The sequence below is a fragment of the Cyprinus carpio genome, chromosome B10, assembly GCF_018340385.1.
Source record: "Cyprinus carpio isolate SPL01 chromosome B10, ASM1834038v1, whole genome shotgun sequence".
NCBI classification, from domain to species: domain Eukaryota; kingdom Metazoa; phylum Chordata; class Actinopteri; order Cypriniformes; family Cyprinidae; genus Cyprinus; species Cyprinus carpio.
The window spans coordinates 15,169,245-15,186,253 of NC_056606.1; the positions used below are offsets into that span (position 1 = coordinate 15,169,245).

At 38.8% G+C, this 17,009-nt stretch overlaps 1 protein-coding gene across 2 annotated transcripts; it reads left to right on the forward strand.

Annotated features, from left to right (window-relative positions):
- Nucleotides 1–229: 229 nt before the first annotated feature.
- On the forward strand, nucleotides 230–17,009 carry LOC109098040 (roundabout homolog 1-like). 2 transcript variants are annotated; one of them, XM_042732786.1, is made up of 19 exons: nucleotides 230–673; nucleotides 4,346–4,673; nucleotides 5,783–5,940; nucleotides 6,160–6,280; nucleotides 6,362–6,500; nucleotides 6,680–6,807; nucleotides 6,905–7,020; nucleotides 7,121–7,355; nucleotides 9,464–9,585; nucleotides 10,100–10,271; nucleotides 10,355–10,540; nucleotides 10,626–10,668; nucleotides 11,066–11,181; nucleotides 11,409–11,729; nucleotides 11,807–11,914; nucleotides 12,008–12,146; nucleotides 13,523–13,777; nucleotides 13,845–14,161; nucleotides 15,702–17,009. In XM_042732786.1, exons 1-19 carry the CDS (start codon nucleotides 473–475, stop codon nucleotides 15,920–15,922), a joined length of 3,426 nt encoding a protein of 1,141 aa, XP_042588720.1. In that variant the 5' UTR covers nucleotides 230–472; the 3' UTR covers nucleotides 15,923–17,009. The 2 variants fall into 2 exon arrangements, with proteins under 2 accessions (XP_042588720.1, XP_042588721.1); XM_042732787.1 differs by lacking the exon at nucleotides 230–673 and adding an exon at nucleotides 2,337–2,852.

Here is a 17,009-nt window from a genome sequence, read left to right on the forward strand (position 1 = left end):
GTCGACTTGCAGACACTTGATTAATGGAACTGATCCCTTTCGGTATGGGAGATCCCCTTCCGTCCCCTCCCCGTTCACTCCCGGGCCTTGTTTTCCGTCTTTGGGACGTGCAGAACGAATGACACAGATGTTGTTGGAGGAGACAGTCCCCGTCCCTCTCCTCCTCTCCCGCGCTCCCAGCATGGGGCCTGAAACTTGTTTTTCAATCATTGTTTCCGCCAACTTCTTTCCCAAAAGAGAAAAGCGAGGCAAGAAAGAGGAGGGAGAGAGCGGAGGGAGCGCTTAATAAAAGAGGGAGGGAAAGTAAATACAAAGCATTTGTGGAATATAAAGAAAAAAACATTCTTTATAACAATCTCCTGATAATTTAGCACCACAAGGACTGTGGGGAGAAGGGTGGATCAGTCTGAATCGCATTTGGAATGGTGTAGTGGAGGGTGCAGAGCCAGAGGAGAGGAGCTTAAAGCTGAAGATGCAGGTGTCAGCATGGCTGCTGTGGGTGGCATGGCTGTGTACCTGGACCGAGGCGGCACGCCAGTGCCAATGCCAGTGCGCATGCCCACCTGAGGAGCAGGTGGAGCAGAGATCAGAGAGGTCAGAGAGGAGAGGGCACCTTCATCACCGCCTGGCGCATCAGCGGGCGACACACAGGGACAGGGCCCATCGCAGGAAAGGTAAAACTAATGGATTTTTTGGGGAATATATATATATACAGTAGCACTGTTAAGAAAATTAATTATAATTGTAAATTATATTTGCCTTTTAGTTCACTTTTTGGTGAAGAATAAGCACTTTTTTTTTTTCATTTTTATCCAGGACCGAAAGGTGACTTTATTCAGAATTTTTTTATTAACCTAATGGCTTTAGCAGCCGATTTCAGGCGTATCAGCATGGGGTCCAAAGCATGAAATCAGAAAGACAGTGATAACTTGATAAAGTGTTTTTCACGTCATGATTTTCACTTGTGGACACTTGATATAATTTACATGTGAAGAATTTATTAAGTAAGTGTGATGGTACCAAAGTGCATTCCGTTAGCATGACTACTTGAAGTTTTACTGTTTAAAAACCCTTCGTTGGTGTATAGTTTATGATATATTTGACATTTTAGTGAAGGCTTTTGGAAACCATAGGGAGATGATTAACAGGGAAAAAGTTACTGTTAAACCCATTTCCCATTCCTTTGCTATTCTTGCTATAGTTTTTATTTATTTATTCATATGTTTTATTTATTTGTAATAAAAAATCCTCCACTTTTTAAAGCAAGCTTTATTCCTTACTTTAGTCAGTTTTGGTGTAAAAAAAAAATAAAAAATCGTTACGCTCAAACTCAGACATTAAGGAATTCAAAGAGACTTATTTATGGGTAAAACGTGCTGAAAAGTTACTCTGGACGCTAAATCAGCCTGGAGTTCTTTTGCGGTGCTGCTTTAATTCTGTGTTGTGGTATGCAGCCCCATAGTCCCTCAACATCTTTTGTTAGTCGCTGAAAGCTGGTGATCCACAGGCCATCAAGGCACTGCTCTCTGGATCAATATACGTGTCCATCAGTGTGGCCTGCTCTTTTAGGCCACACAATGGACAGTTCTCCAAACAGCACTTTATTTATATGTGCCTTTCGAGAAAATGAACTGCCGCCGCCTCTGCTTTTCTCTCCTAGACTTTTCTTTTCACTTTCTGTTTTCTCCTCTCTCCGTCTCAGCCCCTCAGCGACCGTATTTACACAGATTTAATAGTAACTGGAATTAGCAAGTGTTGCTCCACAGTGTTGTTTCAACTCTACAGTAGCAGCTGTGCTTAACTTTCACCTTTTGTTTGCTCTTATTTTTTTTCCTGATCCTTTGGTTGTATTATTTAAGAAATGTATGAATCAATCTAAAGCACAAGTTTGTGATTTAAAGGAAAGAGTCTGTCACTTGAACAGTTCATGTCAATATTTTCTCATTTAAACTAAAGTTTATCAACTTTTCTGATTTATGTGGGAATATTTCATTCTGATTTTTAATGACTCATATGGTTAGCATCATATCTGTATTCACATATTAAGCAATTTGTTCAGCTTAGAAAGGAAGTTTTTCTTGGCTGTGAGGTCTAATGCTTTCCTGTTTCTGTATGCTGTCATCACAAACATTTGATAGAGTTGTTGTTTAGATCACACATTAAATTACTAACTCAGCTAAAGGTGAAATTATACATGACCACCACCACCACCATCATCCTGAAGTGACAAAAGTTGTAAAAAAAAATTAAATTAAATAAAAAAAAAGTGTATATAGTAGGCTGTAGAAGAAAAAAAAAACTAATTTCTCTCCCCTACAGTAGCACATGTGTACTGTAAGTGTAACAAACACAATTTGGCCCAAAGTATTTCCCATTGTTTAAACTATGTCGTCTTGAATTCAAACCAAAACATAAACAGAGGGCAAAAGCACGACTTCAGGAAACTTTAAGTCACACATGTGTAGTTTACCCCACCAGTTGTTGGAGTAATTAGTTAGCGCTGGCTCGTCAGTCATCGGAGGTGTAAATCCACTCAGTCATCATGCCATCAGTCATCAGCTCCCGCTGCTGCTCCAGTCAGTCACCGGGGCGGGTCTCGATCCGGATGGCGCTCTGTTCGACACTCATACTGAAACGACAGAGACATGACTGTGATACCTGTAGATCTCAACTGAAATGCCATTTAGTTATATAACCTGTAAAACAATTCATTTTCGACGCGGATTTGTAACGCAGATACTCTGACAGAACAGCGATGTTTATCTTCGTATATTGAATTCGACGTGACACGTAAAATGACGAGACACTTAATCAAGCTCTTTTGGGTTTTTGGGATTATTTATAATATTGAAGGTAAGCACAAAGTAAAGCCTAATTAACGGTTTTGTTCCAGTGTGTAACTGTCGCAATGTAAGAGGTGAAGAAATCCTGTAAATCAGACTTTTTTTTTTTTATTTAACAAAAAAGTTATTTCAATCCATAAAATTATTTTTTCTAATGATTAGAGATAAACCATATTTTTATTTGCTTGCTTTTTTGCGACAGATACGGATACATGTAATTTTGTTATAAATGTAGCCTGCAATAATTAATATCTAGAAACGATTAGCTTTATTTAGACTACTGGCTTTGAAACAATAATTAAATGATGGATTTGATTTAACTATTTCGATATTATTATTGAGATTATAAAGATAATAATAAAAGAGCACATTTTTAGTTTTGTGATCTAAATGATCATTCATTTTTTTCATGACGATATACTGTATAATGTTCCTTTAAGAATAAATGGATGTAAAATGTTAATTACGCAAACAGTACATGAAATGTTGTTTTACCTTTAATCCCCGTCATTTTACATGAAAGTCCACATTTCATTTTATAATTCTTAATTTTGTTACATATGTTAAAAGTATACGATACATGTAAACGTCAAATTTTAAAGTTTTATTTACACGCTCGCTTTTCATTTGTTTCTAGAAGCTCTCGTAGACTGACATTGGCCTGTTTATAATGTAATACAGAATCATCTTTATGCACAGAACTCTTTTTTTATTATTATTATTATTATTTTCGTTAAAACAACAAGCCTCTCAAAACCCCATGTAGAATGTCACAATATACTGTGGAAAGTGTAGCATTGCTTTTTGCAAACTTCCAGCATTTCCCCCAAATTCCTCTACAGTGAAAATGACATAGCAGGACTGTGAGACTCTTGAGTTCCTCTCTTTCAGGAAACTGCCCCATCAGAGACAATAGCAACTTTTAATAGTAGAACACATTTTTGCCAAGAATGTAGCGCTCAGATTCTCTATTGTGCACGTTAACCCTGAATTGCCTCCTGTTTTCATGCATGAGGAAATACGTAGTTTATTTCAGTTTATGTTTAACAACATTATTTATGTTTATTATTAATTAAAGGGCCCCCAAATCCGACAGACAACAAGGAGTTGTTGTAAGACCAAACCAAATGCTTTTTTTTGTTTCAAGGACACCCTCTCATGCTCATGTGATTGGCATGTTTTGGCGTGAGAGTACAAAGAGACATTGTAGGACATTGTAAGCGGGCCAATAATAGCAGAGGGCCATTCCTGCACTTGGTGCACAGGTGACGGATGTCCTGTTGGTCTATGACTTTGTGAGTGCTGGGCCTTTGTTCCTCCCATAGTGGGAAAAACAGCCTCCTGCTCTGACTGTTTCCTTTCCGTACAGGAAATGTGTTTCCCTTACTCATCGCAGGGTCATCTAGCCATCCTAAACAAAAGAATTCAATGACCTCTCCGGATTGGAATTTGAAAATGTATTTGTTTAGTGGAAGTTGTTTTATTCTTCCTTTTCTGTTCTCGGTTCCAGGCCTGTTCCAGATATCGGCCTCCCACGTATCGTCCACCATCCCTCAGATGTGGTGGTCCGGGTGGGAAGTCCGGCCACACTGTCCTGCAGGGCAGAGGGCAACCCTGAGCCCACCATCCAGTGGCTCAGAAATGGCCAACCTCTTGACACAGACAAGATGGATGCGCAGTCACAGCCTATCGTTTTGCCAGAAGGAAGTTTGTTCTTCTTCAGTGTCTCCCTTGGTCGAAAGAGTCAGTCCCATGAAGCGGTGTACGCCTGTGTGGCTCGCAACAGTGCAGGGGTCGCGACGAGCAGAAATGCCTCCCTTCATATAGCAGGTTTGAATCATGACGTGTGATGCTTTCTAATATTAAAGGGATAGTTCACCTGAAAATTAACTTTGTGTCAATATTTACCCTAATGTTGTTCAGAACCTTTCTTCTGTGGATCATAAAAGAACATATTTTGAACAACATTGTCCATACAATGAAAGTCAATAGGGTCCAAAACAATCTTGACGGCCATTTCCCACGTGAACTCACCTGTTTTAAGGCTGACAGACCATGATAACAATGAGTGACCCATCAAGACCTACTGAAGGAACAAGAGGGCGAGAGGAAGCTTATTAAGATGGTTCATGAGATTACTAGAGATCAGATGTCAAAGTTTGCCTTCCCGCCCAAAACAAACAGAGCACTAATTGAGCTCTGACAGCATGCTGTGTTTGTAGCCCAAACAGATTCCTCAGCTGGCTCGTTTACTCTGCATTCCACTGGATTGGAGTAGGACCAGATTTAGATATTAAATCAATTGTTGCACACAATGAATTTGCGTTTTGTTTACATCTATTCGTTGCTAGATAATTTGAGACTCAGACAAGAGAACTGACAATAGGCCAAAGCAAAAGAGCGTTTATGAGAAAAAAATTTGACAATTGTTCTCTGAAATGTAGCAACTGATTGTTAGCATTTATATTAAATTTTTGATCAGTGACTGACCATTAGCATTTAAACTACCTTCAAAATATGGGTTGGTATGGTTTTATTCAATGGCTTTGAAGACTTATGCTCATGAAGGCAGCATTTATTTGATTAAAAAAATACAGTACAAACAGTACTACTGTGAAACAGTAATACAATTCAAAATAACTTTTCTTTTTTATTTTTTTGTTGGAGATGATTTTTTTTCAGTAGTTATTCTAGTCTTATGTTTCTAATATTTTTATTTTGTTGATTTGGTTGTTTCTTATTATCATTAATGTTGGACACAGTTGTGCTGCTACATTTTGTGTATATAAATGTCTTTACTGTCACTTTTTATCTATTTCTTGTACCCTTGCTGAAGAAATGGTTTAAGTACTTTAAAAAAATCTTACTGTCCACAAACATTTGAACAGTAGTAACTATATTATATATACACTTATTCTGGCCACATGTGTGATTTTCAGCCCTGCGAGAAGAGTTCCGTGTGCAGCCCAGTGACGTGGAGGTGGCGGTTGGTGAGGTGGCTGTGATGAACTGCAGCCCACCTCTTGGACATCCTGAGCCCAACGTCACCTGGAGGAAAGACGGGATCCTAATCAACAGCAGTAATGAACATTACACTGTGAGTGCAAAACATACTCTAATCTGACATTGTTTTCTTATTCAGTGGGTTTGATTTGTCAGCTAAGGTTCTTTTTCTTGAGAACTCTTCCCTGTGTATGTCTGTAGAGGGCAGCATGACACAGAATGTGTATCACAGAGATAGACCTGTGCCTTAGGACCCTAAACAGTGTTTTGTGTGCCTGGATGACAGTATATTTCTGTGTATCTGCATGTTTAGGAACTGAATGGTAAACTGATCATTGCTCCGGCCCAGAAGAATGACTCTGGAGTTTACAGCTGTATAGCCTCAAACATAGTTACAGTGAGAGAGAGCAGAGCGGCTCGGCTGTCTGTATTGGGTGAGACTCTATCGTTGCTCTAAAAGAGTATGAATAACTTATTAAACCATGGAGACTCATACATCTGACCGTCTTCCTCAGCTAAGCCAGTGTTACTGCGTAAACCAGACGATGTTTCAGTGCAGCTTGGAGCATCTGCACAGTTTTTCTGTGAGGCCGATGGAGACCCCATGCCTTCTGTAGAGTGGAGCCGAGAAAAAGGACCTCTACCCAATGGCAGGTCAGATCATGTTTTAATAATATAGAATCATTTAGTATATAGTTTTATAGTCCCCCTGCAGTACATGAAAGAATCTCCAGGGGTCCGCCGACCCCCAGTTAAAAACCCCAGATGTATAATGATTGTGAAATTTCTTTCAGTTCACATTCCTAGTCTTATATTACAATTGCATTTGCCAGATATTTAATCAACCCCGACCACAGTCTGCAAATCCACTATGTGACGGCTCAGGACATGGGCAGGTACACCTGCACTGCGGAAAATAAGCTTGGGGTGTCTGTAGCCAGCGCACAGCTTCTTGTAGAGGGTAAGAATGCATGTAATCAGTCAAGTAACAGCACCTAAACCTCTTTCCAGCATGCGATTTGTTGAGATAAGTGATGTCTGGCTAATATATGTTACAGACATAGGAAGCACCAGACTGAGAGACCTACACAAGGAGCTTTCTGCCTTACGCGTGAGCCTGGAGAACGTCACAGTTATGAGTACCGCCTCCAACATGTCTCAAGTCATGTGGAGGGTAATGCAGTTCATGCACCGCACTTTAAATAATTGTATTTTCATTTCAAGGCAGCATCAAGTCATTAGTGTTTTCTCTTCTGTTGTCTTTCTGTTTGTAGTTGCAGTCGTCTGCAGTGTCACAGCCTCATTATCTTGAAGGATTCGAGGTGCTGTATCGCTCTCTCCTGCCGGCCAGCTCAGACTGGACAGCTCAAAGGGTTCCTCAGCCTGGCCTTCACACACATGTGGGACCTCTGAAGAGAGGCTACAAATATGAGTTCAAAGTCCGACCCTACGGCAGCAGCCTGTATGGCAGGGAGAGCAACACCAGACACTTACGAGTGCCAGAGATAGGTGAGAATCTAGAACATTCTTTACCAAAAATTGACTGTGTTGGTATCTGCAACAACTAATCGATAAAATTGATTATTATTGATAATGAAAATCATCGACAATGATTCTCATTATCGATTAGTTGGGTCTGCCAACAGTGCACATCCAACTTCCGCCGTTTGCATCAAATTACAGCACTGAATAACGCATTTCTATGGACAAAATGCATCTAAAAATAGTGGAGGAAACAGAATGAGCTCCTGAAGGAAAACACTTGATCCAAGCTGCCCAAAACATGAGAAATCTTTATTTTAAGCTTTATTAATCAGCATAATGTCTTGCCCTGTCAGGCGCTTTAACAGATATGTGTGCGCGTCCACAGTGCAAAAAACTTTCAGTTAACGGCCATCCTTGATGGATAAGTCTTTGTGTGTATATGTCACAAATTCATCTGCGTTAAGTTGAAATGTTTACTGAAAGAGCACCGGCGTGGCGGTCACACGCGTTAAACTGACGGAACACAGTAAAGAGGGAGACAATATTCAGCACAAAATCATTCATTGTGCTGAAATATCTGTTATTGAACATTAAATTTAGGTTTAAAAGTATTTATTAGAGTAGTAATTGTGAAGGGACAGCAGCGTGTAATTGAATATAAATGTCAGACACTTTTACAGGATAAATAAATGTAAGAGGAGGACTGTGATCAAAGTACACACAACGCATGTTCCTTCAGAACATTACTGTGATTTAATTCGTCTTTATTATCTTTATTGTTTTAATTTTTGATCTAGAGATTTAAACTGTATTCACTATATAGCCTACAGTGATTAACAAATTTATTAAAACAGGTTTTTAACCAATTTTGATAGGTTTGTGCCACTGCTGCTCTTAACTAACTAACAGTATTGGTAATCTTTAGTAACAGTACTAGGCTATTTCTAATGCTATAATATAATTATCACTGTTATCTATGAAAGAAAGGCAGAAAAAAATAGGCAAATGCCAGCAAGAATTCAAGCTGTTATCAAAGGCAAAGGAGGCCATTTTTGTTATTATTTGAATAAATTTTATTTTGTTGTTTCGGTTTGTTATTTGCACATTAAATTACTAACTTTTTTAGATTTAAACAATTTTTTGACAGATTCCTAAAATATTTGTGTTTTCTCTATTATGACAGGTGGTCTAATAAATTGTTAAGCACTGTATGTTTTCATAGCATTCAGTTGGCACATTTGTTTGAAGGACATTGGGCAGAATGTGGAATAGTGTGTTTTTGTCAATAACATCAAAATATTTTTTTTTCCTCCAATTAATCAATTTATCAGAAAATAAATAAATAAATAAAAAAACAGCCAACTAATCAATTATCAAAATAATCATTAGTTGGAGCCCCAGTGGTATCATTTTCAAAGATGGTAAATACCATGCTGCTTTATTAATGATTACCATATACCATGGTATTTGCATGGTACTCCAAAGTACTTTAGTCAAGGGTTATTATTATTAACTTAAAACATAAAGAACATTTTTTATGTACAATAGAGTATATTTAAACTATCAACTAACCTTTACCTAAAGTGCCAAAATAACTAAAACTAATCAATAAAAATGAACAAAAGCCACAGGCATATTTAAAAATTATAAAATTAAAATGACAAAAATTAAAACAGAAAATATAAAAATAAAATAATAACAGAAAGTATAATAGTATATCAACAATACTAAAATAACACTGATTATTTTTTTATTTTTTGGGGGGGGTATTATTATAGTTACTTCATATATGTACTTCTGATACTCTTTGGTACTTATGCACTGTCATTCAAAAGGCCAGTAAGTTCATGTGACACTGAAGACTGAAGTATTGATGCTGAAAACTCAGTATTGCCATCACTGAAATAACTTACATTTAAAAAATATATTAAAATAGAAATGATTATTTTAAATTGTAACAATATTTCACAATATTAATCTTTTTATTGTATTTTTTATTAAATAAATGCAGCCCTGGTGAGCATAAGAGACTTCTTATAGAAACATATAAAAATTTACTAACCCTAAACCATTGGACTATTACAACCAAGCTGTCACCATGTGCTAACTGTAACCATGTGCGTTGTTCTCAGTCCCCAGCGCACCACCTCAGGATGTGTCCATAACAATGCCCACTGACCGTAACGACACTGTGCACCTCAGCTGGGAGCCTCCACCTCATGACGCTCACAATGGAATCATTCAGGGATATCAGGTACAGTATTACTAGCATAAAGACACTCATTGTGAAACAATGCTAATAATGCCCTGAGAGGCTTTCTCTTCTGTAGTTATGGAGAAATTTTTAAGAGACAATAGATTTTTTTCTAGTCCCAAAAATTTAATTTAATTTAAATTCATGTTTAATCAAAGGAAGCCTGGAAGCAGTTAAATAATTAATATTTTCAGCCTCAGACTCTCTGATCACATAAAAATGCCATGACCCTGCCAAAATCATCTGTTTCAGACAGACTGGCTGCTACAACACTTCAGAGAGTAATTAGAGTCACTATGTTTTTATTAGTCCAAAATTCAGTTTCTGACCACAAAATTGATGCACATTTTCCGCTGATGTCTTTTCTTTGCATTAGCGTTGACTGCGGCCCCATTACAGTCTATTATTGTGATATTATCAATATCATGTTGACCTAAAATTACATTGAAAAATAAATAAATATATAGTATATGTAGCAGCCTGCTTGATTTTACCATGCTGTTGTTTCTGACAGGTGTGGTGTGTGGAGTCAGAGGAACAGAAGTCTTTTAACTGGACGGTGGACAGTGGAACACACAGTATTGAGATCAGCACACTGCAGCCCGGAAAGCTGTTCTGGGTCACGGTGGCTGCTGTTAATGGGGCAGGAGTGGGGGTCCAAAGTGACCCATACAAACTACTCATAGGTAAGCGAACAAAACAGGTATAAAACAATCATTTTAAAGCATAATTTACTCAATATGTTACCTGTTGCTCTATTTTTTCACAGAGTTGAGGCAGGAGGCGACACCGTATCAGACAGGCATACTCAGTATGTCTCATTTCCTTGCTGTGATTAAAGAGCCGGTATTCATTGGCAGCGTTGGCACCCTCCTGTGGTGTATTTTGATGATTACTGCCGTGTTTTTGTACAGGAGACATGCCAGACCCACCAACCTGGGAGGCAAACACTCAGGTTATCTACAATAAAGTCTCGATTTACTTATTTTTTGTCTATACACACATAGTCATACAATTATAATTGTCTCTTTCATTTATAGGCTTGTATAGACTGAAAAGTGAAGATCTCATCATCAAACACAGGTAAAAAAAATAAATAAATAAAATTTGATTTGAAAATACAGTAATGGAAGCATAGTACGGTGATGATTTCTATAGAAGCTCATCTCTGTACTCCACGTGAGAAAAAAGCCATGTTTTGCTAATTCTAAATTATGAGATAAAAAAAATATAATTTAAATTATGTTATGAGTTCTTCTTATGAGATAAATTTTGTAATTATTATTTTTATCTCACAAGTATGGCTTAATGTCTCATTTATCAATATACTTTATCTCTTCATTTATCTCACAATTTAACTGTTTATCTCATAATCATCATTTACCAAAGCACGATTTTTTCTTATGTAACAGTAATACTATACTTATGAAATACACATCCATGAGTAACTGAGTCACCATCCTTATAATGCCCTTTGTAGAATGGCGGCACCAGACTCTCCGTGGATCTCTGGAGGCTGGAGGCCAGATTCCAGCAGTGAGCCCAAGCAGGGCCTTTGGAACCCGAGTCAAGAGAACTCCGGCTTCCGGAGGACAAGTAAGTCACAATTTTAGTTAAAATACATAGTAATAACCAGCCCTCATCTACTTTTTTTTTTCCCTCTCGTCATCTCTCCGGATGACACGTACGTCCTTATAAAAACCTTTAAAATACGCCTGTCACCCCTGAAGTCACGACTCTGCAGAGTCCTCATCAACTCTAATTACCATTGACATCTTGGCACATTATGTAAATCAGTCTGTTTTTTACCTCCCTACTGACAGCTCTGCCCATTATGGCTAAAAAGGACCCCAACCCCCTGCGGTCAGCCGTCCCGATTGTACCAGACAATTGCGGCGTCTATGGCACCTTTTATGTGGATCTAACCGGCAACGGACTGAAGACGTTTAATAGTCCAGGTCGCTGTCCCAGAATGCCTCACGGCAAATCTCAGCTGCATAGCTCCGAGACCGTTCGGATCACCGAACCCATCGTCAAAACTGCCGTCGTGAGGGAAGTGCAGGCGTTGCCATGGAAACATGCCCTCCCTGCCCAGCCCAACATGGGAGTTCTGAAGGAATCGTGGGAGAAAAATTACAAGCGTGGTGAGACATTCATTCATTCAGCGAGTCATTCACATTCATTTCGTCCAGCAGTAACACCTGTTGTAATCTACTTCCAGAGCTGCATGCGGTAAAAAGTGCCCCGTTAATGCCCGTGAGTCAACAAGCACTGGCAGTATGCAGTGCACCGAGTAACCATCAGCAAAGATTCAGTCAGCACCCTGCAGGTTTGAACATCAGTGTGTCCTGTGTTTAAAATGCTATTCTCATTACGCAGTCGATTTATTAGAACTCTTCTAAGCTGATCTACATTCCCTCAGGTGGTGTATCAAAGCCTGTGAAGCCGCCGAGTTCTCCTCGTATCCTACACTACTCTGCTTCTCTGCAGCTTGTGGACATGTTACCCAGCCCTGCGCCTCTTCCTATGGAGGACGACCACAGCCTCAGCTCAGAGGAAGAGTGAGAATCACACCTACACACAAAGCAAAATTTAAATGTGCAGAGATTTGTATAGTATTGCTACACTGTAGGGCTCAGTGGAACATTTTGGTAAAACTATTATATGTTATAATATTAATTATAATAAGTTTCAGTTGGTTAACTGTAGGTAATGCATTAGATATCTTAAAGTAACAAAGAACAATATTTTTTCAGCATTTATTAATCTAAGTTAAAGGAATAGTTCACCCAAAATGAAAATTCTGTTATCTTTTACCTGCACCCATGTTGTCCAAACCTCAGTGACTGACAGCAGAAGATATTTTGAGAAATGTCTCTGGTTTTTGTTTTGTTTTTTGCCTATGAAGGAGTGTTGTGCCATGTTTCCCCTAAAACAGGAGTAATAAAAAGAAGCACAAATGAGACAATCAATGACATGCTAAGAGAGTTATAAAATGAATGTAGGAAACAAAATAATTTGGTCTACTCTGGAAAGAATTTGTTATAAGACTTTTGCAGGTGTCTAGGGAAATCAGAGCACAGTATTTGACATCTGAATAAATCTATAAACGAGACATGAGATCACTGGGGTCTTTCTCTCAGCAGAAACTTCTGAGAAGCTATAAATTCATCTATTTTCTATCCATTTTATCTCATAGCTATCTATGAAAAAGAATTCAAGATATGAACATGATCTTATTTCTGATTTTTCTTTCCTGTGGGCAACAGTATTCAGCAGAATGCTTTGAAGATGTAGCCTCCCATTTATCAGAGAGTTCAATCCCATCTCAGTGCACAGGAACATACTAGAAGTCTTTCTTCCCACTGTGGCTTCTTAAACGGTGATAAACTTTAGTGTTTACCATTCTGTCATAACAAGATGCAAGTGGTGTAAAATGACTACTGACACAGAGCTCAAGATTTGCATCCATTTCTCACAGACCTGTGAGGGGTTGTTGCCTTTTTATGTCTGTAATGACGTGTCTGTGACAATACCATGTCATTATACCATGAGAAAAGAGAAGTCTACTACTGTCTCTCTGCTCTCAAACTAAAAGACTGGAAACCGATTTAGCTTGTAGCTCAACTCTAATGGACAGGGAGTCTGAAGGGGAAATGGCCCACGCTATTTATTAGAAGGTCTGTAAGTGGGAGGAAGCGTTTTAAATGCTGTAGGACACAAACAGGAAGCTTCTTTTGGCAGTGCAGACTGAGGCTGGAGGCATCATGGTACGAGAAAGAAAAAAGTGAATAGCTGGAAGGGACACAAATACCTTCCTAAAAGAACATTTTATTGTAGAAATATTAGGTGTAGTGTGCTAGCTAGTATGAATTTATTAAGTGGTCAAAGGAAAAATAATTAATATGCTCATATTTATGTATATCTGATCCCTCAGGTCTACCAGATCCACTAAGTTGACAGTTGACATCGGATCTCAGCAGTCTGTTTGTGCTGCCTCTGGGCTCCAGGGTCCCGCTATGGTTACTACAGGCTGTCCAACCCAGCACAGCCCAGCCCAGTCAAGCCCGACCTACAGCCACCTGTCCACAGCCTCCTTCTGTCTCTCCACTGACGACTACCAGGACACCACGCTCAGTACTCAGGGCCACACTCAATACATGGAGATCAGCCCCAAGCCACAGGGGCAAAGGTAAAAGAGAGAACATATATGTGAGGGGAGTATCAAGACAAGGGCTAATGGTGATGTCTCCCAACAGTTCTCCTTCAATGCCACGTCCGTTCTCTCCCACACCCACGTTTGGTTACATCTGTGGGCCCGCCGACCGGGAGATGGATGACGAGCAGGATTCTCAGGCAGTCAGCTTTAGAAGAGCCACACTGAGGAGCACGCCCTCATCTTGTTGTAGCGAATGGGAGGGTTCGTTGTGGAACGGCTGGGGTTCAGTGTCCGAAAGCAATGTGACGAGCGCTCGAACCAGTATCATCAGCTCTTCTGACTGTTCGTTCATAAACGATGCAAACTTTGCCCGCGTCCTGGCTATGACAGCCGAATCCATGACTGGTACTTTATCAGGCAAGTTAAAACTCTCTTCAGCTTCTGTAGAATTAGGTTGTTTTAATTTATAGTCTTCATATGATTCAAGTTCTAAGTTGGTTAATAGCAAGAACAGATTTAGTTGCCAGAAATGTCCACTAGGTGGAACAATCTGCTCATGCAGTCGATGTTCAATCAGCAGCTCTACACAAATTCACCAACCCTGAAAGCTCTGCTAATTTCCACAGAAATGAAATAAAATAAAAATACCTGCAAAATAAATACATGTAAATATTTTGACTCATTTTAATCAAGCTTTCAGGTACCAATAAGTTTGTAGTACTCTTACATTACATTTTAAGATATATTTTACCTTGTTTAAATGTGTTCTTCAAATTTCTACAAACTTGTAAGTTATTTATAAATCTGACAATACGAGTTGCCATAAACTGTGATCACATTTTACTTTTCTTTGCTGAACACCAGCTTTTCTCAGTTCATCATTGTCAGTCACTAGTTTTTCAGCTCTGCAGGGCTGTAAATTTATTCTGCATCGTTTGCATAGTCAACAAAGAAGCATTATGCAAATACATGCTGCAATTAAGTTCTTTTGAAATTATTCATAATTATGTAAGACATAAACAGTCTATACAGTGCAACAAAAGTATTTTGGCACTTGAGTCTCACTTAAAAATGTTTTAATGTCACTGCATTAAATAACAAGGCATTAATGCAAGTGGCTTTGAAAGTATTCTATAAAAAGACAGCACAAGCAAAACGTTTCACAAAAAAGACATTTGTTAGGTTTTAAATGATAAATGAAGACCTTGCTTTTGGACACTCAGGTTGTCAAATTTTAATGGAACATGTTCATAGTTAACTTGATAAACTACACCTGTCTTCAGCTTGAGACCAGTACATTATAATAGCAAAAATGGCTCATAACAATGAGGTTAGTTCTGAGAAAAGCTCTCGCATTATCTGATTTGATATTTTGTTAGCTAATGCAATCACATTCAGACTCTTTAAAGTGTTATTCCAGTACTTTTTGGGATCGTTGCATAACTAGAGGGGAGAACTGTATTTGGGAAGAGAATTTTCATTGTCAGATCAGATTCACGAGGCACTGCAGCATTACGCTTCCCAATGAGACAGTGAAAAATAGCAGCCCTACTTTGGTACAATGAGAAATAATGGGATTTGAGGGCCTGTCTGCAAATTGTCTGAGCTCCCCCACCATCCTCTCTGAAGTTTCAGCAAATCAATCACGGCTTTCAAAAGAGAAACCTACAGGGACTTTCCTCTCTCCATTTGCTGATTGTTTCCCCTTTCACTCTCTTCCTGTCTATCTTTCAATCTCCGTGAATGCATCAAGTTAAATGACTAGTACACTGTAACTGATGAATCCAGCACTGTTGTGCGTTATCATTCAGTGTTATAATGGTGAAGTTGACTTGTACGTCTTTATACGTGTTAACAGATTGCTTTTCTTTGTGTATTTTGTACCTATGTGCATGCGCATGCATTCTTCTCCCTTGATTTCCTTTGTGATGTGTGTGTGATCCTGCATTTTCTGCAGATTTCTCCCCGCCTGCATCCCCCCTGAGTGTTCTGTTCCCCCCTCGAGAGTGTTTTGGAGAGTTGGAGCCGCTGCCCGTGTGGGACTGGAGCACCGCGTGGGTGGAGGAGTTGGAGGCCCAGTTTAAAGCCTCAAGAGAGGCCAGAAGAACCCCCACATCTAGCCGACACTCAGGCATTGAGCACTGGAGAGGTCATCTGGAGACCCCCTCACACCGATGATTGACTTGCACATGCCTAGAGGTCGTTTATGGACTACATTTCCCTGCGTTCCTCAGGTCAACCCCCCTTCCTTGTAGTTTTGACGAGCTTGGGTATTTAGCAGGGTCAATTAAATAGAAGAACACACTGCTGCAAGGTACAGTAGGTGCAGTTTATATGCCACTTTCCATATGGACAGTTGAGTTGTACCACACCATAATAAAGACTATTGTACAGGACGTTCATATTGGCATTCAAAGAAATGTAAATAAACCAGTTTTATTTAATAATCCTCCACATACGATTTTATAAAATCATATACGCTTTTATATGACAGAGTTATCTAAAAAACACAGGAAATGTTATACAAGACGTTTTTGTATTTTTGGAGACCTTTTTTATTATTTTATAATTCGTATACATTTCTTTTTCATTTTTTTTATTTTGCATTGAAAAATGTAAGTTAATTTTGCAGTTGAATTGGAATATAATTGAACTAAATGTTAGCAATTTTAGATCAGTTTTGAAAATTTTATTTTTATTGTTGATTATTGTTTTTGTTTTGTTTTTTGTATGAACGTAGTTTGTTGAGTAGACACTGTTTTAGCTGTCCATTTTTTTTTTTTTTACGTACATTATAAATATTCCTCAGAATTGCTGCACTACTAAAAAGCCACAGTTTAATTACTTCTATTTTTACTAATTGCCTTTTTAAAGTTAATAAAAAGATTATAAATGAACATTTTAATCTCAAGTATCTGCCTCTTGGATCACTATGACATATGTTAGTGTTTGTTGCATTTGTGTCCAACTGTCTTGTAGTTAAGGGAGCACAAGAGGTCTGTCAAGAGAACATGTACGGCCGTCCAGAGCGCTAATCCTCACCGCAAGCCAGCACAACCAAGTCAGGCAACCATAGACACCCGCTGGACACACACACACTCACAGAAAACACAAGTGACCATGGCATGACTGCAGAGGGATTATCGCTTGTACCCTTCTTTCTCTCCCTATGGCCATATGCTTGGCACAAAAACACACCGCCCCCATTACACACTTTTATGCGTGTGCGCACAAACACACTGTTCGGATCTACAGCCTTGAATTT